Genomic DNA, 27,827 nt, shown 5'->3' with positions numbered 1-27,827 from the left:
TCCATGAGTGACCAACACACAGTAGCTTACGCATTGTATGGCGTGCCCAAACTCCTTGGTGCTGCTTTGTTAGAAAATTAGTGAGGATCCAAACCCATGAAAGTTATCTCTTGGTCTGATTTTAATTTGACAAATCAAATACATTGTTTTTGGTTAAACATTAAAAATAGTCATCCAAGTAGAAAACTGTACAAAAAGTAGACACCATAGATGGCAGCTCATCATAATAGTCTATTAGCATAGAGATTAAAGGATGAAACAATTTATATCACACATACACAGGACAGATAAGTGTATGATGCTGAGACCCCATCAATCCAGGGACCAGGGTACCCAAAAGCTCAGTGTGAATGGAGAGGTAGTCTGCATGCAAGACCCCCACTGCTATGGACAGTCAATGGAGACATGGTTGTGTATGCTTATTACCGTTCCACTCACACAGGGAACTATGACCCCCTCTGTACTCATCATTGCTGAGCATCCAGTGATCTATGTATCTGAGTATCTTGATGATATGGTGTGGTATATGGGGTACAAAGGGGCCATTCTTCATCAATGGAAACCTCAAAGCCACTGGATATCTGAAATTGCTACATGACGATGTGTTGCCCTCTTTATGCACTGAAGATGGCACGTTCCCTGAGTTTTTCCAACAAGATGGTGCACCACCACATTACGGGTGTCAGGTCCGAGCATTCCTACATGAACAGTTTCCTGTAAAGTGGATTGGTCGTCGTGGGCCAGTTGAATGGCCACCAAGGTCTCCCGATCTGACCCCTTTAGATTTTTATCTTTGGGGTCATCTGAAGGCAATTGTGTATGCTGTGAAGATACGAGATGTGCAGCATCTGAAACAACGGATCCTGGAAGCCTGTGCTAGCATTTCTTCTGCGGTGTTGCTATCAGTGTGTAAGGAGTGGGAGAAGAGGGTTGCATTGACAATCCAACACAATGGGCAGCACTTTGAACACATTTTATAAGTGGTCATAAACTTGTAAAAAACTCATGAAAGAATAAAGCTACGTTAAAACCAAGCACACCATTGTTTTTCTTAAGAAATTCTCAATAAGTTTGATGTGTCACATGACCCTCTTTCTCATTGAAAAAAATAAAGTTGGATCCAAAATGGCCAACTTCAAAATGGCCACCATGGTCACCACCCATCTGGAAAAGTTTTCCCCCTCCCATATACTAATGTGCCACAAACAGGAAATTGATATCACCAACCATTCCCATTTAATTTAGGTGTATCCATATAAATGGCCCACCCTGTATACAGTACAGACCAAAAGTTTGGACATTCACACTGAAGGCATCAAAACTATGAATTAACACATGTGGAATTATATACTTAACAAAAAAGTGTGAAACAACTGAAATTATGTCTTATATTCTAGGTTCTTCAAAGTAGCCACCTTTTGCTTTGATGACTGCTTTGCACACTCTTGGCATTCTCTTGATGAGCTTCAAGAGGTAGTCGCCGGAAATGGTCTTCCAACAATCTTGAAGGAGTTCCCAGAGATGCTTAGCACTTGTTGGCCCTTTTGCCTTCACACTGTGGTCCAGCTCACCCCAAACCATCTCGATTGGGTTCAGGTCTGGTGACTGTGGAGGCCAGGTCATCTGGCGTAGCACCCCATCACTCTCCCTCTTGGTCAAATAGCCCTTACACAGCCTGGAGGTGTGTTTGGGGTCATTGTCCTGTTGAAAAATAAATGATGGTGCAACTAAACGCAAACCGGATGGAATAGCATGCCGCTGCAAGATGCTGTGGTAGCCATGCTGTTTCAGTATGCCTTCAATTTTGAATAAATCCCCAACAGTGTCACCAGCAAAGCACCCCCACACAATCACACCTCCTCCTCCATGCTTCACGGTGGGAACCAGGCATGTAGAGTCCATCCGTTCACCTTTTCTGCGTCACACAAAGACACGGTGGTTGGAACCAAAGATCTCAAATTTGGACTCATCAGACCAAAGCACAGATTTCCACTGGTCTAATGTCCATTCCTTGTGTTCTTTAGCCCAAACAAGTCTCTTCTGCTTGTTGCCTGTCCTTAGCAGTGGTTTTCTAGCGGCTATTTTACCATGAAGGCCTGCTGCACAAAGTCTCCTCTTAACAGTTGTTGTAGAGATGTGTCTGCTGCTAGAACTCTGTGTGGCATTGACCTGGTCTCTAATCTGAGCTGCTGTTAACCTGCGATTTCTGAGGCTGGTGACTCGGATAAACTTATCCTCAGAAGTAGAGGTGACTCTTGGTCTTCCTTTCCTGGGGCGGTCCTCATGTGAGCCAGTTTCTTTGTAGCGCTTGATGGTTTTTGCAACTGCACTTGGGGACACTTTCAAAGTTTTCCCAATTTTTTGGACTGACTGACCTTAATTTCTTAAAGTAATGATGGCCACTCGTTTTTCTTTACTTATCTGCGTTTTTCTTGCCATAATACAAATTCTAACAGTCTATTCAGTAGGACTATCAGCTGTGTATCCACCAGACTTCTGCACAACAGAACTGATGGTCCCAACCCCATTTATAAGGCAAGAAATCCCACTTATTAACCACTTCGCGCCAGAGCCTGTTTTTGCCTTCGTGACCAGGCCAATTTTTTCAATTATGACCACTGTCACTTTATGAAGTAATTACTCTGGAGCGCTTCAACGGATCCGCCTGATTCTGAGATTGTTTTTTTCGTGACATATTGTACTTCATGATAGTGTTAAATTTCTTCGATATCACTTGCGTTTATTTGTGAAAAAATCGAAAATTTGGCAAAAATTTTGAAAATTTTGCAATTTTCAAACTTTGAATTTTCATTCCCTTAAATCAGAGAGATATGTCACACAAAATAGTTAGTAAATAACATTTCCCACATGTCTACTTTACATCAGCACAATTTTGGAACAAAATTTTTTTTTTGTTAGGTAGCTATAAGGGTTAAAAGTTGACCAGCGATTTCTCATTTTTCAAAAATTTACAAAACATTTTTTTAGGGAACACATCTTATTTGAAGTGACTTTGAGGCCTTTATGACAGAAAACACCCAAAAGTGACACCATTCTAGAAACTGCACCCCTCAAGGTGCTCAAAACCACATTCAAGAAGTTTATTAACCCTTCAGGTGTTTCACGGGAATTTTTGGAATGTGGAAGAAAACAATGAACATTTAACTTTTTTTCATAAAAATGTTACTTTAGACCTAATTTTTTATTTTCACAAGGGTAACAGGAAAAAATGAACTACCGTATATTCCGGCGTATAAGACGACTTTTGAAGACTGAAAAATCTTCTGTCTAGTCTGGGGTCGTCTTATACGCCGGTAATGCTTTTGAACTTTCAGAAATTGACATGCGGGGATACTCTGGGGGTGTTAATAAGCTGCCGTGGCCGTATCCCTGCCATGTCGGAGTTAATATAAGGTGGAGGGAGTTAAAATACGGCGGCGGTAGGTCCAGACAGTCAGCGCTTCTGTGCTGAAACTGACACATCGCTGCGTATTCCCAGCTCCGGACACAGCGCAGGACTTCTGTGCCGACAGCTTTCACTTGTCACAGAAGCGCTGCGCTGTGTCCGGAGCAGGGAAGTTCGCATCGCTTCTGTGACAATATATGAAAAGCCGGCAATTCAGCAGCGGCATAAGCCGGCACCCGACAATTTAGCATAGAAAGAATAGAGCTTCACACATAGATTAGATAGATAGAAACATGTCAGTCACATATATACGAAGTACAGTGACAGTGTTGCTTACTGTACTTGTCATTTAGTGTAAAGGATTTATTAAAAAAAATAATAGTGTTTTCATGCACTGTCTCTTTAAAAAAGCCGGCCGGCAATTCAGCAGCGGTACCCGACAATTTATAACAGACAGAATAGAGCTTCACACATAGATTAGATAGATAGAAACATGTCAGTCACATATATATGAAGTACAGTGATAGTGTTGGTTACTGTACTTGTCATTTAGTATTAAAATAAAGGATTTATTATTAAAAAAATTGGCGTGGGGTTCCCCTTAATTTTAGGCTCTAGCGGAGGTTAAGCAGACGGCTGGGGCAGATGTTTGAGACCTGGGAAGGCGGTAATACCCACGGAGCTTCCCAGGCTACTAATATCAGCCCCCAGCTGAATACATAGCCTTTACTAGCTATTAAAATGGGGAACCCCCCCAAAAAAATGAGGTGGGGTCCCCCCTAATTTAATAGCTAGCAAAGGCTAGGCAGACAGCTGGGGGCTGATATTAATAGCCCAGGAAGGGAGCCATGAATATTGGCCCCCTCCCAGGCTAGAAACACCAGCCGTCAGCCGCCCCAGAAATGGCGCATCCATAGGATGCGCCAACTCTGGCACTTAGCCTCGCTCTTCCCACTGCCCTGTAGCGGTGGCAGGGGGTAATAGGGTTGGGGTTGATGTCAGCTTATAATGCCAGCTGACATCAAGCCCAGGTTAGTAATGGAGAGGCGTCTATAAGACACCCCCATTACTAACCCCATAGTAAAAGTTAAAAAAAACACAAACACCCAGAATAAAGTCCTTTAATTGAAATAAAGACACAATCCTTTATTGTTCTAAATTAAACCATACTTACCATCACGCCCATTCCAGCTGAAGCCAACGATCTCCTGCAATAAAAGAAAAATAATAAAGCAACCTCATCCTTACCTCTCCATGGTTCCCAGGACAGCTTCAGCTCTGCTACATCGAGATGACAGGCTGGACCGCAGCAGAACGCCGCCATCCAGCCTGTCATCCCGCAGACACTGAGAAGCGCAGGCATGCTTGCGCTCCTCAGTGTCAGGCTGTGACGGCATCCAGATGAGCCGACAATGAACTCAGCTCACCTCCTGGACGTCCGTCACTGACAGCGTGGGAAACTTCTACTGCGCATGCGGGGAGCAGGAGAATTTTCCCACGCTGTCAGTGACGTGCATGAGGTGAGCCGAGTTCATTGGACATGATCTCGGCTCATCTGGATGCCGTCACAGTCAGACACTGAGGAGCACAAGCATGCCTGCGCTTCTCAGTGTCTGCCGCATGGCAAGCTGAACGGCAGCGTTCTGCTGCGGTGCAGCCTGTCATGTGAATGTAGCAGAGCTGGACCGGTCCTGGGAACCATGGAGAGGTAAGGATGAGGTTGCTTTATTATTTTACTTTTATTGCAGGAGATCGTTGGCTTCAGCTGGAATGGGCGTGATGGTAAGTATGGTTTAATTTAGAACATTAAAAAATTGTGTCTTTATTTCAATTAAAGGACTTTATTCTGGGTGTTGTGTTTTTTTTAATTACTTTACTAGAAATTCATGGCGGTCATGTCTAATATTGGCGTGACCCCATGAATTTCGGGCTTAGGGCCAGCTGATAATGCCAAGCTGGCCCGAAACCCCTTTATTACCCAGTGAGCCACCGCACCAGGGCCCTGGATGAGTTGGGTACAGCGCCAGAAGATGGCGCTTCTATGAACGCGCCATTTTCCGGGGTGGCTGCGGACTGCAATTTGCAGCAGGGGGGGCCCAGAAAGCTTGGGCCTCCCTGCGCTGCAGATTCCAGCCCCCATCTGCCTAGTTGTACCTGGCTGGACACAAAAATAGGGCGAAGCCCCACGTATTTTTTTTTTTAATTATTTCATGAAATAATTAAAAAAAAAAGGGCTTCCCTATATTGTTGTGTCCGGCCAGGTACAAATAGGCAGCTGGTGGTTGGGGGCAGCCCGTTCCTGCCTGCTGTACCTGGCTGGACACAAAAATATGGCGAAGCCCCACGTCAACATTTTTGGGAAAAATTAATTACAAAATTAATAATTTAGGGACTGCATCTTTATTAACCCCTCAATTGTCATTTAGTGTTAAAATAAAGGATTTTTTAAAAAGAAAATTGGCGTGGGATCCACCATCATTATAGTCTCTAGCGGAGGTTAAGCAGACGGCTGGGGCAGATGTTTGAAGTCTGGGAAGGGGGTAATACCCACGGAGCTTCCCAGGCTACTAATATCAGCCCCCAGCTGAATACCTAGCCTTTACTAGCTATTAGAATGGGGGACCCCCCCAAAAAATGACGTGGGGTCCCCCCTATTTTAATATGTTTATGAGTGACAGTTTTCCTGCTATATACCTGCATGTCATAAGAATTTAAATTAAAAAAGGACCATGTTAAATTCAAATCTGTTTTTTTTTAATTTTTACCGGTGTTTGGTATGCGCTGGAAAAGGGGTAGTCTTATACGGTGAATATATCCTAAACTCTATATTTTAACAGGAAAGTAGGGGGGTCGTCTTATACACCAGGTCGTCTTATACGCCGGAATATACGGTACACAATTTGTAGTGCCATTTCTCATGAGCGCGCTGATACCCCATATGTGAGGGAAAACCACTGTTTGGGCGCACTGTAGGGTTCGGAAGGGAAGGAGCGCCATTAGACTTTTTGAATGTAAAATTTGTTTGACTAATTAGCGGACGCCATGTTGCGTTTGGAGAGCTCCTGATGTGCCTAAACAGTGGAAACACCCCACAAGTGACACCATTTTGGAAACTAGACCCCTCAGGGAACTTATCTAGATGTGTGGTGAGCACCTTGCACCCCCCAGGTGCTTCACAGAAGTTTATAATATTGAGCCGTAAAAATAAAATTTTCACAATTTTCCCACAAAAAATGTTTTTCATCCCCTAATTTTGCATTATCATAAGGGTAACAGGAGAAATTGCACCATGAAATTTGTTGTGCCGTTTCTCCTGAGTACGCAGATACCCCATATGTGGGGGAAAACCACTGTTTGGGCGCACGGCAGGGTTCGGAAGAGAAAAGAGCGCTATGTTGGCTGGGATAGGTTGCAGACACCATGTCACATTTGAAGAGTCGCTGACATGCCGAAACAGCGGAAACCCCCACAAGTGACCCCATTTTGTAAACTACACCTCTCAAGGAATTCATCTAGGGAAGTAGTGAGTAGTTTTTTTAATTTTTTAATTTATACCATTGGTCAGTGAAGAAAACATAATTATATTTTTACCACAAAAAATGTTTTACCCTCAGATTTTACATTTTCACACAGGGCAATGGGTAAAAATGGTGACGAAATGTCACACAATTTCTTCTAAAAGTGGCAATACCCCATATGTGGCTGTATCGTACCGCTTAGCCATACGGCGAGATCTGGGAGGGACGGAGCGCTATTTGACAATTGGAGAAAAATTATTGTAGAATAGGCATTTGGATTTGGGAGCACAACATTTTCTGAATTTCTTTTGGGGGGCAAGGGCCATTTCGCTTTTCCAGAGCCTTTCTGCTACCAGTAACTTGGAAGTCCCTTATATTTTTAACAGATGACGGATCTGAATGGGGACTAGCTTTTTTTGAGGACCTGAGTTGAAGCTTTTATTGGGAACATTTTACATATTGTTTATCCGGCGCTCTATGCTGAGCACTTACATCGGGGTTTCCATCTAAATTTCCAAGTGATGTAATTCAGATGAAACCCCTGGACTCCGTCTGGCCTCTGTTTAGCGGTGTCCTTTTTTTCAGAAGTGCACAAAACTGTGGCCAACCGCACTTTTATGCACGCCTAAAAAAAATGACACCATGGGATCACAGGCTAGATGGCATCCACAGTGGCCTATATCTGCCTCATTACAGGGAATCTTCCGTCATGGGTTCCGTCTGAATCACGTATTTCAGAGATTTACACGGAAACTCTGGTGTAAGTGCTCAGCGCAGAGCGCAGGATAAATGTGAGCAGAGCCTTACTGCGATCTTTGGGAGACATAATAAACAAATCAGTAGCAGGTGAAGAATTGGTTTTATTTATTTTTTACGCCGTTCCTCGTGCGGTATAATTGATGAGATTACTTTATTCTTCGGGTCGGTGCGATTACTGAGATACCAGATTTATATCGGGTTTTTATGATTGACAGCTGTCACACACTAAAAGACGCCTTTTTTGCAAAATCTAGTTTTTGCATTGCCATATTTTGAGAGCTATAATTTTTCCATATTTCGGCCGACAGAGTCATGTGATGGCTTGTTTTTTGCGGGACGAGTTGATATTTTTATTGGTACCATTTTTGGGTACGTGACATTTTTTGATCGCTTTCTATTACGTTTTTTGGGAGTTAAAATTAACAAAAACCAACAATTCAGGAATTCTTTTTTGAGGTTTTTTTTTATGCCGTTCTGCGTGTGGTAAAAGTGATAAGGCAGCATTATTCTTCGGGTCATTACGTTTACAGCGATACTACACTTACTGTATATTTTTTTTATGTTTTGCCGCTTTTACACATTAAAACAATTTTATAGAAAAAATATTTTTTTTGCATCGCTTTATTCTGAGAGCTATAACTTTTTTATTTTTCGCTGATGGAGCTGTATGGCGGCTTTTTTTTGCGGAACAAGATGATGTTTTCAGCGGTACCATTTTTATTTCCATTTTGCTTTTTGATCGCATTTTTTTCCACTTTTTGTTTGGCGATATGATGAAAAAGCATAGTTTTTTGCTCAGTTTTTAATTTATTTTTATTACGGTGTGCATAGAAGGAGTTTAATAAGTGTGACAGTTTTATAGATCGGGTTGTTTCGGACGCGGCGATACCAAATATGTGTACTTTTTTTGTTTTTGCATAAATATACGGATTTATTGGTTTAATATTTTATTTATTTATTTGTATTTATTTTGTGATTTTTTTTTAACAGTTTGAAAACATCTTTTAGACTTTTTTTTTACATTTTTACTTAGTCCTGTATGGGACATTAATTTTTATTTTTCTAATCAGTGTTCTAATGCAATGCAATAGACATGTATTGCATTGCATGAGAGCTTTGCTGACAGTTTCACACGGTCTGTCTCCTGCTAGACTTCAGATGCAGGCTGAGTCTAGCAGGACACCATACATGGCAGATCCGGAGGCGGTCATGTGACCTCCAGCTGCCATGACAACGGCAGGTCCTGTAAGACATCAGGGGGCCGTCGGAGAGGTAAGTGGATAACCCCCTCTCCTCTCACTATCTTCTAAATGCCGCAATCACTATAGATCGCGGCATATAGAAGATAGCAAAGGGTTAACATCATTGGGACCTGATTCAATCAGGTCCAGATGATGTCCCCTGTCAGAGCTGTCGCTCTGCACCGCACCCGCAGTGCTTGCAGGACCCTGGGGGTCCTGAGGGCTGCGGGACTACCGACCGTTCATAAATGTTGGCGCTGCACAGAGCCCAGGCAGCGCCGACGTTTATGTACAGTGGGCGGTCTGGGAGCGGTTAAACCTGACAGGGCACACCTGTGAAGTGAAGACTATTTCCGGTGACTACTTCTTGAAGCTCATCAAGAGAATGCCAAGAGTGTGCAAAGCAGTCATCAAAGCAAAAGGTGGCTACTTTGAAGAACCTAGAATATAAGACATATTTTCAGTTGTTTCACACTTTTTTGTTAAGTATATAATTCCACATGTGTGAATTCATAGTTTTGATGCCTTCAGTGTGAATGTGCAGAAAAATCTTTAAATGAGAAGGTGTGTCCAAACGTTTGGTCTGTACTGTATGTATATGTGTGTGTGTGTGTATGTATGTATGTATGTATGTGTGTGTATATGTATGTATATATATATATATATATATATATATATATATATATATATATATATATATATATATATATATGCTGTATATGTGATGAGTATATTGGAGAGAGGAGTTGTATATGGAGTACAGTATGGGGATATAGTATATATGTCGGGAGCATCTCATGGCGTATACAGTGATCAGGATCCCATTAGTGATCTCAATAGATTCCGTAGCCCTGATCTATGATCGGGTGTATCGGTGACTACATCAGGCACGTAGCATATGACTTGCGCTGGATTATATTAATTGGATCATTATCAGCATGTTTGTGAATGTTCTTGGGAGACTGCTGCAGATGGCCCCCATCAATCTGCACTTTCATTCGTCTTTCAACCACATTAAACAGGCCCATTGATGCCAGAATGCCTTCATGCAAAGCGATTGCCATTAAGCAATTGACCAGTAACGAGAAACCCCTGTGTACCTGCTTTGGCGACCGTTCAGACAAGGATCGATCTGGTTGACCGTGAACAATATTTTTACAGGTCGTTATGGTCATTGACACGAGATAATTACGAGACGTTACAATTTCTCTCTGACCTATAATTATTTTATATGTGACCTGGACATTGTACGGTTTGACCACTTGGGACAGGTCGCCATTTTTTTTTATTCTGTGGTCGCACCAAATTGCAGTAGGTCGGTGCGTGTCTCTGATGTGTAACCTGCTCATGAAGTTACCTGCTGAATCTACATGAGATCTCGCTCAGCATGATTTATTCTTATAAAACTGCAATACAAGCAAAATGTCTAAATAATTATATTCCGCCATCCACTCCATCACCCGCCCCGGTAGGTGTAATGCATCGCTAATACAATGGGAAACACGTTTCGGAGGCGTGCAATGTTCCTGAAGGGTTAAGGAACAGTTTGCTGACTGAGTATCAGAGGTACAGGAAGGCAACTATTTTCTGCCGAAGCTTGCAATCTAACCTTGCTGTTCTTATTTCTGTGTCCGCAGCAGATTAAATGAAGCAGACTGTGCTGACGGGGGGCGGGAGGCGCGCCGGGAGAGCGGACGCTCTGTGTTTGTGGAGGTTTTAACGGGATGTGAACTTTTGCTTTTCAGTCTCGAAAAGGGAGCGACCCAGACAAAGATAAGAAAGGTCTAGAGAGCAGAGCAGACAGCATCGGCAGCGGGCGAGCAATACCAATTAAACAGGTAAGCTTCCTCCCTGCCTCCGCCTCCCTCCGCCAGGCTCCAGTGTGTAATTAGAGGAGCCCACGCTCGGGGTCTCGTCTCCGAGCCCCCCGCTCTCTGCACCGCGTTTGATGCCCCCCTCCCCGAATGTGGAAGAGTTGCTCACTTGACATCAATTAGGCACGAATCCTGCGCACATTAAAATGGGATCATTAGGATAAAGAGGTGGTGTGAGAGGGGGAGGGGATCCGCCATGTGACAACAGGCCCTAATGAAGTGAGCTGTTCAGGGGGAGGCAGCCAGGCCTAGGCAGCTTCAAAGTGACGCCTTTGTGCAGAAAGCTTTGATTGGGCCTCTCTGCGCCTGTCTGCTGGGGGATTGGGAGCCCCCCTCCGATAACCACGCACGGGCTTGATTTGGCTGGTAATCTGAGCCCCCCTCTGACGGCTGATGGGCAATTAGCCACACTGAACGTGTCAGCTGCAAGACCCTGTTTGTAATTTGCTAATGAAGTACTTGTACCTTTTGATTAGGTTCAGTTTCATTTAGGCCTCCATTACCCGAGCGAGCGTTTACAGCCCTAATGAACGGGCTTAATTAATCCTTTCTGGTGACGCGGAGGGAAAAGGATGGGGTTGGGGGGGGACGGGGGGACGAGGTAGAGCAGCAGGAGCATAGGCTCGGAAACGTTAGCCCATGAGAGGCCGTTGGTAGCCTAACAAGGAGGAAAGGCTTTGGTGTGGCCCCAGAGAGAGTGCGAGAGCTCCGTAACGAGGCAGAAAGCTGATATACAACTTGTGATTCCTGTCTGAGCGGACATCAGGGAGTCTTTAAGAGCTCGACAGGAGTTTTGCTTTCTGTTGTATAGGTCGATGCCGCCATATAGATGAGCACCGATTATGACAGCATGGAACTTTCCAAAGGTTTTTCAAGCTGATAAATTGATCATTAGACGCCGTCCTTAGCAGCTAGTGTTGTGAACTAATTTATCAATGAGGTTTCTGTGGCAGAAGCGAAGACCCCCACAACATCTCTTTGATTATTTTTGGGGTAGTTGACATGCGGCAGCCATGTTCAGACGTAACCCGCGACTGTCCCACATCACAGGCAAATTGCAGTAACAGCATGTGAGGACACCAGCGATTCTTCCTCTACGGGAAGATAAATTACTAGCAGATTACTAGTTCACTATTGTCTCGGTCTTTGGAGACTTTAAGCTGCACCGTGCAATAATGCCCGTCCCTCGCTCGTCTTGTAAGTCACATAATGGAGTCCTTTCATCCATAGGCATAGATCTGGAAATAGAAAATAATACTAATAATAGAAAACGTTTAAACCTTCTTTATATATTGTAACATGTTTGTCTTCATATCTTGTTTTTTTTTTGGAACATAACATATATAAATGCATAACTATCTATTTAGAGAGAGGGGTAAGGACATAAAAAACAGCGCCTGCTTTCTTGACAATAAAAAAGCTGCGTTCAAAAAAGGTTTTACTGCATTTTTTGGTTAGTTTTTTAGCTGCCTTTTTTTTAGGTGCGGATTACATGTGTCATTTGTCTACAGTACATGTTTAATATAGTTAGTTTTATTTACCAAAAACGCAGCAAAACTTGTTTGCTGGGAGTTTTTTTTTTCCCCTTTTTTTTTTTTTTTTTTGCACATGGGTGAAAAAATGCTGCAAAAACTCTGAAAGAAGTGACGTGCTGCCTGTTTCAAGGAAAAAAAAAAAGCTTGTGCATGAGATTTCTGAAAGCTCATAACTTTTGCTGTTGAACACAACTTCTTATTTGTATTAAAAAATAGCCAAAAAACGCCACGTGTGAACATAGCCTAAGTATATAGACGCCGCTCCACTGTTTCTAAGGTCCTTACTTCTGTCTCGCAGCGACTTCTCTCACTTCTCTTGGCTGCAGAGAGCTGTACACGGAGAACGCCTGATTGCAGTGGGAGGCAGAGGCTCCTCTGGTGCCATTTGCATAAATCTTGTTAAGTCAGAGGTGGTTAATGAGGTACAAATGAGGCAAGGAAGGTGACATGCAGCTCCATGCTGGCAGATGGGAGGTGGCTCATGAGGTATCAGCTGCCGAGGTGCCTGCTCCCCCCTCACCCCTGGATTGGCCCCCGTAATGCATCCACGGACAATGAACGGGAGAACAGAGGTAGCAATTCATACGCTTGTATGTGTCCTCACATCTCCCTGCATTGCAGGTCTTTGGGGGGCGCAATCAATGTTTTTGAGCCACGTTTCATGTGATTTTCCTTGTAATAATGGAGAGTGTAGTGCTTCTCCGTGAGGCGCTGGTACTGCCGACTGTCCCCAAGGGTCTCAAATCAGAATTATGAGTAGATTTTTAGTGCATTAATAATTAAAGTGATGGGCGGCCGTAAATCTATGAAATGCCCAAAAATAAACCGGTGACGCTCCCGTTTAAAGCAGTGATACCGTACTTTATGCAGACTCCCTGCCCGCTGTCACCGGAGATGGATCAGACCTCTGGACAGAAGTTTGCACGTCTTTTCTTTTTCCAGTGCCTCGCGCCAGAGCCTCTGGGACAAATCTTTATTAAATGGGGCCCATAAACAGTTTCCCATTAGGAGCGGAATTGTATCTCTTTGCCGCATATAATTTGGTCACCCAGCGTTGGTTGAGTCACAGAGACTCATTACGAGTCCTTGTGGATGGGACTGAAAGCTGCTAACGATTGTACCAGTATAATTAAATCTTTCCAAGCACTCGGCAGCAGTGTCAACGAACTGTGAAGAAAATAATGTTATATAGCCAATCAAAAAGAGATACTTGTAAACTCATTTGAAGCGTCAGTGTGTGTTAGAGCCCTCTCTCTGGATGATGCTTATTGCTTGAGAAATTAAAGATACAGTTTTGTGCTAAGAGGCAATCCGGAAATTACATCCTGAATTAGTTGTTAATTGATTTGGTAATTCCCTGGGGTCTGCACACTCTCTCTCACTTCATTTTTTCCCTTTTTGTTGCTTTTCGTTAAGTGTCTGTTCTCCCAGCTCCACAATCATGTTTACCAATTAGATGTAATGATAGGAACAATGTGGGGATGTGAGCTGGATGCAATGTGCGTTGTGTGTGCGTGCCGGAGTTAATGTGGAGTGCGTGTGTGCGCTCGACTGCGCTCCTAAACCACCGCTCCGCATATCATGTCCTGTGTGCGTGTGGTGAAGTTTGCAGGAATATACTTATGGCTCATATAGAATTTTCACATCTGTGATTTCTTGTTACATTGATGTGATGTATATGTTGTATCAGGGTAAGTTCAGACATTTTGGAGCAAAATCCTCAAGTGTTGGCTACATAGTAGCATTTATTTCTTATATTATCCAAATTCTAGGAGCCAGTCAGCCAACTTGCTTAGACATTTTTTGGGGGCTATTTTCTGTTCAATTCTTTGAAAGTTCTTAAAGGGGTGGTCCACTACTAGGACAACACCTTCTTGATCTAAATGTTTGGCCCTGATAAAATAAAAAAGCTTATACTCTCCTTACGGGCCGGCGCTATTCCAGCGGTGTCGGCACTCGCTCTCCCCAGGGATCTCGTGCGGTGTTATGACCATCAGCGCCGGCGTCCCTGGCCTCGCCTTCTTATAAAATGATCGTGAAGAAGAAGACTGAGATCAGCCGCAGCCCGGACTTCCTCTGTATTTTCAATTCGTACGTTGATGTGGACAGTGACGCCAGCTCTTATTGGGCATTGGGTTCACGTGTCGCAACAACCGCACGAGAACCCCGGGGAGAGCGAGTGCCGACACCGCTGGAACGGCGCCAGCAGGGCGAGTGAGTATAAGCTTTTTTATTTTATCGGGGCCAGACGTTTATATCAAGAAGGGGTTGTCCTAGTAGTGGACAACCCCTATAAACTGGTCATACACATTAAAGGGCTGTCGGCCAAAATATCACTATCTCGACTGACTCCCCCGAGGACGGTAGCACTTGTTCGGCTGAGCGCTCCTGTGGAAAAGCCTCTGACTGATCCATTGGTCAGCGGCTTATCTCATGATGAACAATACGACCGGCAGTCAGTAATCGGACATGTCCGATCAACATCTCTCTCAATCATCATTCGGCCGGCTCCTCCATGCAAATTAGACATGTTTGACTGACCTAAGTCTAATGTGTATCATCAGGGTCTAAAATCAAATTGGTCCTGTGAAGATTATGTTCACATGTGGAGGATTGGGTGAAGGCATTTTTGCAAATGAAAAATCCATACTACACATGAGAATACGGTTGTATGTGCCTCAGGTATGGACTAATTGTTACTGACCATATACGTCTATCAGATGCAGGGCTGGGAAACCAGATTTCGGGCATGTGTGCACGATCAGTATTTACTTGAAGAAATTTCTGCAGCGTTTCTGCAAGCTTCTGCACCTCTTGGCATCAAAAACGCTGCCGAAGTCCACTCGTTTTTTTGTGCGGATTTGCCATACGTTTTTTCTAATGCATTGTATAAGAAAAACACCGGCAAATCCGCACAAAGAATGGACATACCGCTTATTTAAATGCCCATGAAATCCTGTCAGGAAAATTCTTGATCATGTGCTCAGATCTTCCAAATTCTCATAGAAAATGCTGGGATATGGTTTGCAATGCGTTTGTGATGCCAATTCCGCACGGATTTACCTCCTCAAAAAGCACTGTGTGCACATACCCTTAAAGTGAGTGCAGCTTCACCTGAAGTAGTTCGGCCAACAACCTTCTCTCTCAGCCGTGTGTTCCTGTGTTCTCTATGGGCAGAGTGGAGTAAACCTGCATCAAAGAAAGGATCAGACGATTGAATTCTAACTGCTCGATCCTTATCCTCTCCAACATCATCTGTCAAGGAAGAGTCAGGAGACCCCCATACACATGAGGCTAAGTTCACACGTCCAGTAATCATCAGTTAGTAACAGATCCAGCAGCAATCCGCAGACACAACTTTTTTTGTCCAGCTGAAAAAAAAACTGATTTCAACTGGTTCCGTTTTTTGTTTGTTTGGTTTTTTTTGCATTGAAGTCTATGGAAAACGGATCTGTTAAATAGCCAACAGGTTTTTTTCAATTTGAAAAGGATCCGCTTTTTGCTCACTCTCAGCTTCAAATGAAAAAAAAAGTATGACTATTTAAAGGATCCGCTTTCCATAGACTGCAGTGTTAGAAAGACAAATCCAATTAAAAGGTTTTTTTAGCCAGACTTAAAAGGTTTTGTCTGCACAACTCTTTGTCAACGGATAGCTGCTGGATCCGTTTATAAAAGATAATTACTCCACATGTGAACTTAGCCTTACATGGTCGGCCGATGGATATCCACAGATATGAATCCAACATCAGTGATCACATAGACATTAATGGAAAGATGGAAAAACATGGCCTTGTCCTCATGATGTGGTGTGCACAGCTATGAGACCACAGATGTGTACATGTTTTTTTTTAATACTTAAACTTTGTTAACCAAAATTACCTTTTTTTTTGTAACATTCCCATACTTTTGGCACAGAAGAGTTAAAAATCAAACTTCTGTTATGCTTTCATAGATATCTCCTGAAAGCAGACACCTGGGCATCTTATTGTGAGTTTGCATAGAAATGCATTCAGCCACAGCATTAAATCACACTCATTAGAAGTACACATTGGACAGAGTTCACACATTACTCTTATGCCTGTGTTAATCACTAGCACTAAAGAGAACAAAAATCTGTTTTTCAGTGAATGTAAAAATTTAATATCATGTAAAAAAAACAGGTTTTTAATATGGAATCCAAGAGCATCATGATGTAGGGACAGAGACCCTGATTCCAGTGATGTGTTACTTACTGGGCTGCTTGGTGCAGTTTTGATAGAATCCCTGTTTTCTCTGCTGTAGATGTAGCAGTGCTTTTAATGCTGAGCTGTGTATAACCCCACCCACACTCCTGATTGGCAGCCTCCTATGTACATTGTCAACAACCTGCCAATCAGTGGTGGGGGCGGGGTTATACAGATTAGCAGGACTGGCCTGCACGCCACACCTAGTCCTGCAGTGATAACGTCCTGCTGGAAAATTCTATTTGTATTGAAACTACAGCACACAGCCTAATAAGTGAGACATCCCTGGAATCGGGCTCTCTTTTTCCCTTACATTATGCTGCTATCAGATCAAATAACTAAACATGCTGACGGATTACCTTTTAATAAGGTCTTTCTGACTTTAAGACAACATTTCGGCTTATCTGAAATGTCTCTTAGTAAATACTTATATTGTTGTGTTCCCCATGATATAACAGTTCTGCGGCGGCACTTGTTTTAGGAACTTTGCATTGTGTCGTTTCTTTGTTATCCCTCTTAGAAATGTATGGATAAAGTGACAACGGAGTATCAATCCCTTTATGAAAGAGACATGTTCATTCGAGACTTTCAGCAATGGTAAAATAATGTCTGAAAGTGTAGGGTCACACCCTAAACGTAACACCCCCAGTGTAGATATATACAGTACAGACCAAAAGTTTGGACACACCTTCTCATTTAAAGATTTTTCTGTATTTTCATGACTATGAAAATTGTACATTCACACTGAAGGCATCAAAACTATGAATTAACACATGTGGAATTATATGCTTAACAAAAAAGTGTGAAACAACTGAAAATATGTCTTATATTCTAGGTTCTTCAAAGTAGCCACCTTTTGCTTTGATGACTGCTTTGCACACTCTTGGCATTCTCATGATGAGCTTCAAGAGGTAGTCACCGGAAATGGTTTTCACTTCACAGGTGTGCCCTGTCAGGTTTAATAAGTGGGATTTCTTACCTTATAAATGGGGTTGGGACCATCAGTTGTGTTGTGCAGAAGTCAGGTGAATACACAGCTGATAGTCCTACTGAATAGACTGTTAGAATTTGTATTATGGCAAGAAAAAAGCAGCTAAGTAAAGAAAAACGATTGGCCATCATTACTTTAAGAAATGAAGGTCAGTCAGTCCGAAAAATTGGGAAACTTTGAAAGTGTCCCCAAGTGCAGTTGCAAAAACCATCAAGCGCTACAAAGAAACTGGCTCACATGAGGACCACCCCAGGAAAGGAAGACCAAGAGTCACCTCTGCTTCTGAGGATAAGTTTTTCCGAGTCACCAGCCTCAGAAATCGCAGGTTAACAGCAGCTCAGATTAGAGACCAGGTCAATGCCACACAGAGTTCTAGCAGCAGACACATGTCTTCAACAACTGTTAAGAGGAGACTTTGTGCAGCAGGCCTTCATGGTAAAATAGCTGCTAGGAAACCACTGCTAAGGACAGGCAACAAGCAGAAGAGACTTGTTTGGGCTAAAGAACACAAGGAATGGACATTAGACCAGTGGAAATCTGTGCTTTGGTCTGATGAGTCCAAATTTGAGATCTTTGGTTCCAACCACCGTGTCTTTGTGAGACGCAGAAAAGGTGAACGGATGGACTCTACATGCCTGGTTCCCACCATGAAGCCTGGAGGAGGAGGTGTGATGGTGTGGGTGTGCTTTGCTGGTGACTCTGTTGGGGATTTATTCAAAATTGAAGGCATACTGAACCAGCATGGCTACCACAGCATCTTGCAGCGGCATGCTATTCCATCCGGTTTGCGTTTAGTTGGACCATCATTTATTTTCCAACAGGACAATGACCCCAAACACACCTCCAGGCTGTGTAAGGGCTATTTGACCTAGAAGGAGAGTGATGGGGTGCTACCCCAGATGACCTCACCTCCACAGTCACCAGACCTGAACCCAATCGAGATGGTTTGGGGTGAGCTGGACCGCAGAGTGAAGGCAAAAGGGCCAACAAGTGCTAAGCATCTCTGGGAACTCCTTCAAGATTGTTGGAAGACCATTTCCGGTGACTACCTCTTGAAGCTCATCAAGAGAATGCCAAGAGTGTACAAAGCAGTCATCAAAGCAAAAGGTGGCTACTTTGAAGAACCTAGAATATAAGACATATTTTCAGTTGTTTCACACTTTATTGTTAAGTATATAATTCCACATTTGTTAATTCATAGTTTTGATGCCTTCAGTGTGAATGTACAATTTTCATAGTCATGAAAATACAGAAAAATCTTTAAATGAGAAGGTGTGTCCAAACTTTTGGTCTGTATATATATATATATAATTTTTTTTTTTTTTTTCATTAATTTTATAGCAGGAATAACAGTAAAGAGCTCTAGTGTCCAGGTGAAAAAAAAACACAATCCAGAATTACTATGTTGTAGAGAACGCCAAAGGTTATGCATCCGGAACAAAGAGTGAAGCTACAATCCTAGTACATATTTAACCCCTTCATGAGCAGGCAATTTATTTGTTTATTTTTTTCACTTGGCACTTTCCTTTTTCCTACACTTTTTACAAGAACAACAACATTTTAACTCTTCTGTCAACTTATTTCTTGTTTTTAACGACACTATCTGTTTTACTATCTAATGTACTAAAAAATGGGCGGAGGTGGGGGAATTGCAAATGCGGGGAAATGCCTAAAACCCTGTGATTCTAACATTTGACGGCGTGGGGTTGTTTTTATGGTGTTCATTGTGCTGTTAGAATGACCTGGCAACATGCTTTTCCAGATCAGTATGATTTTTTTTTTTTTTTTTTCTTGTGGTGGGAGGAATTTGACACACATCAAGTTTGTTTCTGAGACTCAAAACTTTTTTTTTCCTCTTCGGTCATTGGTTCAGTGTGAAGGCTTCTTTTTTTTTGCATGGCAATAAAAGTATTTTCTATATTTATTTTTACTTTATTAGTCCCCTTTGGGGACTTGAACCTGTGATTATTTGATAACTGGTTTTATATACTTCAATACTACTGTATTGTTGCAGTACTTAAATGACATTGTCCTATAACGTTCAACCACAGTCTGGGTGTCGCAGGAAGACTAAGATAGTAGGTCCCCAGCTGCCATGGCATCGCATTGACACCCCACACTCACGTCACATGGGGCCAATGGGAGCCGGGTCTTGCATGCACCTGCCATCTTGCTATTCTATTCTGCTGTCACTATATAATTATTTAGATGCCGTCATTAAACAGCAGCAATCAGAGAATGCTCCGGTCACTGCTGTTAAAGGCGGATTCTGGTTGTGCAACTCAACTGACATCTCCAAAGTAAAGTGTGAGCCCGATCCATATACTGGTCCCCAATATGTGATGTGTTATTAATCCACTTGTTAAGAAGGTGATAAAATGGAGCTACCACTTTCCATAATTTTTTTTTACATGGTGTAAATGTTGCTGTTTTCCTGAAAATGAGCGTTATATTTTTGTTCCTACACCTCTCTCTCTGTAACTTAGATATATGTAAATAGTCTTTTTACTCAAGTGGGCAAAATCCTCAACTCTTCTCTGTGTGAGTCTCCTTGAGGACCAAGCCCAATTGGATAAAAAATAGATTTATGTAGACTGGGCCATATATCGGGAACAAAAGAGAAACACCAGATTTAAGAGAAGAGCAGCATTTACACCAGGTAAAAGCTGTATGTATGGCAAGTGACAGCTTCTTTAACACCTTGCCTACTCCATACAGGACCGGTCCGGCTCAACAGCCAACACCTGCCTCTAACAGCAGAAATCCGAGCGTAACAAAGGCATTTAAACTGAGTGATGCCCACTGTGACTTATGTTCAGGTGCCCATTACCGAGGCAGCTGGCGGCCCGACAGCCCCCGTCACTGCTATCATGGTCCTGTGAAGCTCAGCCACAGGCAAGGCTTCATAGGGGACCGTTATTTCCACTACATACTGCAATACTTAGAAGACCCCAAAAAAATGAAAAGTAAAAAAAAAAAAGTGTTTTAAAATATAAAATAGCAGTTCCCATCCAAGAATAAAGAAGAAAATAATCAGAATTGCAAATGCTGCATCCGTAGAAGTCCAATATATCACATACTTACCCATAAGACAAATACTGTAAAGAAAAAAAATGCTAAATTGCTGTTTTTAGGCCGTAACACCTCACTCCAAAGTATGGACCAATCATGGTCTCAGGAAAATGGCAACACATATTTTTTATTTATTTGTTTACAAAATTCAGAATGATTTTTAAGCCACTGAAGTAATAATAACTATACAAGTTTGGTATTAATCATGTTGCCAGGTCTTTTTTACAGCACAATGAAAGCTGTAAATCTGCCCCACCTTCTCCTCCCTCCAGGATTTTTCACCATTCCACCTCAATTGGAATAAAAGCACCTTGTAGAATAAAAGCCCTATGTAATACTGTGTCTGCAGGAAAATAAAAAAAGTTATTACTTTTGAAAGAAGGAAAGAAAAAAAACATAAATGGGTAGATAGAAAAGTTACTGCTCTTGGGGAAAAAAAGAAGGATAAAACAAAATGTCAAAAATAAAAATTGGGGCATTAAAGGGTTTAAAATACTGTCTGCTGTAGTGGTAAGACCAGTGGGTTTCAAGTAGTGCTGCTCTTGGTCTCGGCTACAGTCAATGTGATAGAAACAGTATTTAAAAGCCATCGCCAACCAATGAACTTGAAAGGACAAAGCATGTGTATAGCAAACATTGCCGCCACCTTTCCTGAATATGCCCGATTTGAAATGATCACTCCAAAATATGTGTATCAGGGCGAAATTCACGCATCTATGACTATCTTTACACCCGTGAGAAACTGACCTTTTGTCTTACATATGGCATCTGTATTGCTTCTGTTCTTTTTCTCACTTTTTTTCTCCTCCGTTTTTAAAGACTGAAGCAGGCCGACTGTCAAAACTTTTTTTTTTATGCATTGTCTCTTAAAGGAAATCTGTCACTAGTTTTTTTCTACCCCATCTGAGCGCAAAACCCCAGACCTAAACAAAATAAACATATTCCCTGCTGTAAGTAAGTAAAAGCAATAGTGTATATAAATAACATTGGGTAGTTAGTAAACGCCCTTTTTGATTAAAAAAAAAAAGTATAAAATCCATCCCACCAGCATCAAGGTGTACCCAAATCGAGATGGTCCTAATCTCTAGTATTAAAACCTCACCAAATGTCAAAGTGACGTGAATGTGAATGTGAATAAGGGCTGAGCAGGCCCGGGTCCCAAATATGGAAAGCTATATACGAAAGTAAACGTTATGTCCAGCTCAAAGAAAGGGAGGCCACAACCTTACCTGCACCCTTACTTCACCTAGACACATAGTACGGTTTTAATACTAGAGGTTAGGACCACCCCAATTGTTGTACACCTTGATGCTGGTAGGATGGCATTTACATTTTTTTTTTGTTTGTTTTATAAAAAAACGGTGTTTACTAAGTACCCTATGCTATTTATATGCACTATTGCTTTTACTTATTTACTTACAGCAGGGTATGTGTTCATTTTGTTTCTGTCTTGGGTTTTGTCTGTTTAATGGCCAGTGTGAACATTCTCCTATTTTGCACACATACTAACTTATACTCCAGTTCATCTGAGAGCAGCAAAGTTTCGGGACAGTGACCCTGATTTCACTTACTGGGCTGCTTGCTGCTGTTTTGATAAAATCACTGTTTCTGTGCTGTAGCTCTAGCAGTACTCTGAATGCTGAGAACTGTATAACTCCGCCCACACCTCTGATTGGCAGGTCTCTGACCATGTACACAGAAAGCTGCCAATCAGTAGTGGGGGCGGGGTTATACACAGCTCGGGAATATGGAGGACTACCTGGTCTCCTAGTCCTCCCGTTATAATCTCCTGCTGGTAAAACAGTGATTTTATCAAAAGTGCAGCAAGCAGCCCAAGTAAGTGGCACATCGCTGGAATCAGGGTCTCAGTTGTATCATTATGCTGTCCTCAGATTAGGTGACAAAAGCCTGGTTACTAATTCTTTTTAACAGTGGTTCACTTTAAATTGGATGGTCACCAAAACACAAATCAAATAGACCCCAGATAGAGTCCATGCAAACACAAAACCAGTGAGAATTCTGCACACAATATAGATGCTTTCCCCAGACAATGAGTTATCTATTTTCACCAATGTGCTCAACACTAGTAGTATATGACAATACAATGCTTGACTATACAAGCAGAAATGTTAGAAGTGATAGGGAATATGTCATCATAACACAACCTATTGTTTAAATAGGTTTTTAGGTTAAATTTATTTTTATTTTTTCCATATCATTATATTTAAAAAAAAATAATCTGAAATCTTGCAATTTTCATACAGCCCTCTAGGCCTTATACTAGACGCAATCTTCTTGTTCTGTACAGAAGATTTTTCAGAAGTCTCATTATCGTTACAGACATGATTGCAAGGAACCTTAACACCTCTATATACAGTTGATAACCCAGGATCTACCATTCACAATTGATGTCACAGCTCACCACCTCCCCCTCACTTTCAAATAACCTTTGCCCTGATGAGAACACGCTCATTAGATACTTCATTACAATTCAGTAATGTCTGAGTCAATTTAATGCTGCTAATGTTCGTGTACGCAACAGGAAGTAGGAGTTTAATACTGAGCCTAATTGCCTGTGTGTGTGAGAGATTAGAGATAATGATCTGAAAAATAAAAATGTGTTTTTAAATACATTTAATATCAATATTGGATTTAAACAATAGGTCATTCTCTGAGGGCACATTCCTATTAAGTGCTGCTAATGTTGGGGCATATCTCGGCCGTACAATACATTGCTTTCTGTGTACTGTACTGCTCACCACCTGGTCCATTGGACACCAGCTGTGGAGGTCACTCTTATTTTACTTTCTTTGCACACTGTCTCGTACAGTACCTTAATGTAGCTCTTCTTAGCGTGTAATTGACCAGCCTTCAGTAGCTTTCTGACTTTTATATACTGTTGTGGTGGTTTGCTTATATTTTTTCAATTTTGTATTTTTCTCCAATATTTTGTGCTCTTTTGAGTTGACATTTTAACCCTTGTTAACTACAGTGCAGTTTTTCTAGGATCCCATTATTTAGGAACAGAAACCGCAGAAAGTAGTTGATAGAAATGGACCACCATACTTCTTTTAGCAGATACTGAATATCGGGGGGACTAAACACTTCAAGACAATGACAACCCAGTTGGTTAGATCACCATTGGTTCCTAGCATATTAGGTCAAGGGGACGTCATCTACTTAAAGGGGTTGTCCACTACTCGGACAACTCCTTCTGGATCCCTGTTTTACCCAAGGTAAAATAATAACACCTATACTCGCCTCTGGTGCCAGCGCGGCTCAAGTAGTGCCGTCCCTATCTCTCTCGGGGATCACATGACATTGTCATGCGCTCCCTTTTGCCAATCAGTGCTGACTTCACTCTCCTCTCCTTCCTAGATATCAAGACCTCCAGAGGAAGTGAGAGATCAGCCTCAACTTTCACTTACTCCTAATGTCAATTACGTCCGTAGGAGAAGAGTGACACCAGCGCTGACTGACAACAGGGATAGCGTGACATAATAATGTCATGCAATCCCTGGGAGATCTAGTGCCGACAGCGCTGGAACAGCACTGGCACCAGAGGGGAGTATGTGTTATTTTACGGAGCAGAAACATAGGGATTCAGAAGGGGTTGTCCTAGCTGTGGACAACCCCTTTAAGAACAACTTAAAGAAGTTGTCCAGTGAAGACAAGTTATCACTTATAGGTATTTATATCATATTTAAAACATAATCCTAAAATATGATGAAATAGGGGAAATTGAAGAAGATTTCCTGCAGTGCTATGGGTCATTATGGAGTTTTCCGGTAAGAATGATCTTTGATAGAGCACTCTATAAACTATGATCTGATGGATGACACAATATTGTTTGTGGTCACTGTTATGGCAGTACGGTATACATATTCTCTATGTGCAGCTTTTGTGATATGACGAGGGGTCCCACAGAATACAGGTAAGAAGAGAGCAGGTACACTGTGCAGACCAGTCTTCCCCACATCTCTTCTGGCGCTGCTGACAGGCGCATCGGGCTTGATACGTTCATTTAGATTTATAAGCATTGTTTACAGAACCTGTGTGGCTGCTGAAGCTCTAACAACATCTGTTCCCTGGTACTAATTAAGTACTAATTACGAACCAGCTTTGTGTGTTTTTCATTGTTACAGGCAGGATTTTTTTTTTTTGTGGGGAATTTGAATAAATTCATATGTTGGGCAAAGGCCTTGTGAGGACCATGCAAAGTCTGTGCGTGGCATCACAGCCTTTTATAAATGAGAAGATCCTACTTTATGTATCTATATACAGTGTATAGATGCAGTGTCTACTTTAGTTTAGAAATAAATGTCCAATTTAGGCCAGTTTCACACAGTCCGAGTGTGGACCGTAATGCACAGACTGATCGCGGAATCCTAACCCAAAGCCAACAGCCTTAGGCAGATATGAGGCTGTAGGGTTCAGGTCAGCAGACCCGAGGCCAATCCACACTCTGCCGTGATTCATGAATGTGTCAAACCAGTCTATCGTTAGTCTATCGCTAGCTAGTGTTTTGTGAAAATACCTAATTATATTTTGATGAGCACAATACAACTGTTAACATCTTCATCCAGAAAACTCTAACAATTTCCTTCCATTTTCCATCCATGTGGCTGCGGTGTTTATATTGTTGGTTTAAATGCAATCAAATACAGATTCCATTATTAATAACGGCAATGTATCCATAACAATCTGATGCAATACGGATGATAAATCTGCATGGAATCCGATTTTTTTATTTTTTACACCCATAGACTTGAATACAGTCTCATCCGAAATATGGAAGAGAATAGTTCATGCTGCGATTTTTTTCATACGCTCTGTTCATCTGAACAGCCCTATTCAATAACATTGGCCCATGTCCAAGTTTAACTCGGACAGCACACGATCACGCAATATGATCGTCTGAACGAGCCCTAAGTCAGCACCTACAGGGGATCTTTACCTGCTAATTATTTTCCTTAGATTTTGCTATACTTTTTTAGCGTCTCCTTTCCAGCAAAGATGTGAAATATGTCTACAGATTGGCTACAGAATTTGAGCAAGTGATATTTTCTTTTCAAGGAGGTAAAGCTCCCGCAAGAAGTGTCTGGCAGTGGCTTTCTTTTCTCTATTCATTGAAAACACATGAACAGTTGGCCGAGCTGTACACTCATGTGTATGGGGGAATGGGGAAACATAGCGGTATTATGTCTATAGCGGAGTCCTCAATGATAGCAGTCTTAGGTGTATGGAGGAGTTGGGAGAGATAGCGGTCTCATGTATGGAGGAGTCAGAAGAAATAGCAGTCTCATGTGTATAAGGAAGTCAGGAGAAATAGCAGTCTCATGTGTATGGGGGAGTTTGGTGCGATAGTGCACTCATATCATGTGTGGGGTAGTTAGGAGAGATGGCTGTCTCGCGTGTTTGCGAGAGATGGCTGTCTCGCGTGTTTGCGAGAGATGGCTGTCTCGTGTGTATGGGGGAGTTTGCGAGAGATGGCTGTCTCGCGTGTATAGGGGGGATTGCGAGAGATGGCTGTCTCGCGTGTATGGGGGGGATTGGGAGAGATGGCTGTCTCACGTGTATGGGGGGGATTGGGAGAGATGGCTGTCTCCCGTGTATGGGGGGGATTGGGAGAGATGGCTGTCTCGCGTGTATGGGGGGAATTGGGAGAGATGGCTGTCTCGTGTGTATGGGGGGGATTGGGAGAGATGGCTGTCTCGCGTGTATGGGGGGGATTGGGAGAGATGGCTGTCTATGGGGGGGGATTGGGAGAGATGGCTGTCTCGTGTGTATGGGGGGATTGGGAGAGATGGCTGTCTCGCGTGTATGGGGGGGATTGGGAGAGATGGCTGTCTATGGGGGGGATTGGGGGAGATGGCTGTCTCGTGTGTATGGGAGGGATTGGGAGAGATGGCTGTCTCGTGTGTATGGGAGGGATTGGGAGAGATGGCTGTCTCGTGTGTATGGGGGGGATTGGGAGAGATGGCTGTCTCGTGTGTATGGGAGGGATTGGGAGAGATGGCTGTCTCGTGTGTATGGGAGGGATTGGGAGAGATGGCTGTCTCGTGTGTATGGGGGGGATTGGGAGAGATGGCTGTCTTGTGTGTATGGGAGGGATTGGGAGAGATGGCTGTCTCGTGTGTATGGGGGGGGATTGGGAGAGATGGCTGTCTCGTGTGTATGGGGGGGGATTGGGAGAGATGGCTGTCTCATGTATGACTGTCTTTAGACACTTCCTGTCTTGTATTGCTTCAGACTGCCGCTTTCTTCCTCTCCGCTGCGCTCTCTCCCCCGATTGACTGCTGAGTATTATCACCGGTCTATTACAGGCCAATCAGTAAGTCTGTGCATGTAAATTGGCAGAATAAATATGATTTTCAATCTACTAATCCACCAGTAGGAGATGGATGCCCACCATTGTAGCCCCTTCTGCGGGTTGCCCTTAGCTGGTGTAGTTATACTGACAGGCTTACATTATTGGGCAGATTACATGGACACTGTGCTATTTGGCCATGTCAAAATCAATGCAAAGTTGACAGAACAAAATTTAAGTAAAGTCAATAAGGATGTTAATAATATGAAAAAAAAATGACGAAACAGAAAACTGTCCTGAAATATATCGTCAGATGTTGACTAGTCAACACCAATAGTTTGAAAATATATTTGTCTATGCAGATGGGAAATGAATTATTAGTGGCAGTCAAATTGATTTAAAATTAATCCCTTTGCTGCCTGCAGGCACGAAATACTTTGTGATCTGGGTTTATCGCATTAGTTTTCCACTAAGATTGCCCCTTGAGCTCATGACAAGTGATTACTACAACTGCGTCCCGGCCCTTTGCATGTCGCAGGAAGTGCCGTGGTATTATTACCAAGAGTGATTACAGAGTTTTATTATTAATATTATTCATAAACAAGGTTGTATTTGCATTTTGTCTACTTTATTACGCAGGATCAGGACTTCTGTGCAGGTTAACCCCGTAAGTCCTGTTTCTGCAGTCTCAAACTTGGCTCCCAGTAATTACTGGCACGTCTCTCTATGCCCTGAAGGTAACGGTGCCCGCCACACAGCTTCTCCATACATCATCCTAATGTCATGGTGAGGATGGCACACGGACTGCGTCTGAATTATTCAGTGATTCAGACGATAGGTGCAGGCCCATTGTACAAAGCACAAAATATGTTGGGGCTGATGTATAAAGTCTTGGTGA

The 27,827-nt window shown here is 42.5% G+C and overlaps 1 protein-coding gene across 7 annotated transcripts in view; it reads left to right on the top strand.

Moving 5' to 3' along the window:
* AGAP1 (ArfGAP with GTPase domain, ankyrin repeat and PH domain 1) overlaps window positions 1-27,827 on the top strand; it is a 457,154-nt gene that overhangs the window by 272,097 nt on the left and 157,230 nt on the right. For all 7 annotated transcript variants that reach the window (XM_073646711.1, XM_073646706.1, XM_073646707.1 and 4 more), the window contains one exon: window positions 10,670-10,762. In XM_073646711.1, coding sequence (XP_073502812.1) covers window positions 10,670-10,762 — 93 coding nt within the window. The remainder of the gene's footprint in view (window positions 1-10,669; window positions 10,763-27,827) is intronic.

The sequence above is a fragment of the Phyllobates terribilis genome, unplaced genomic scaffold (assembly GCF_046119375.1).
Source record: "Phyllobates terribilis strain yellow unplaced genomic scaffold, ASM4611937v1 Scaffold_9__5_contigs__length_417890890, whole genome shotgun sequence".
Lineage (NCBI taxonomy): Eukaryota > Metazoa > Chordata > Amphibia > Anura > Dendrobatidae > Phyllobates > Phyllobates terribilis.
The sequence above is the reverse complement of the archived record's forward strand: the minus strand, read 5'-3'. Positions and strand labels throughout refer to the sequence as shown.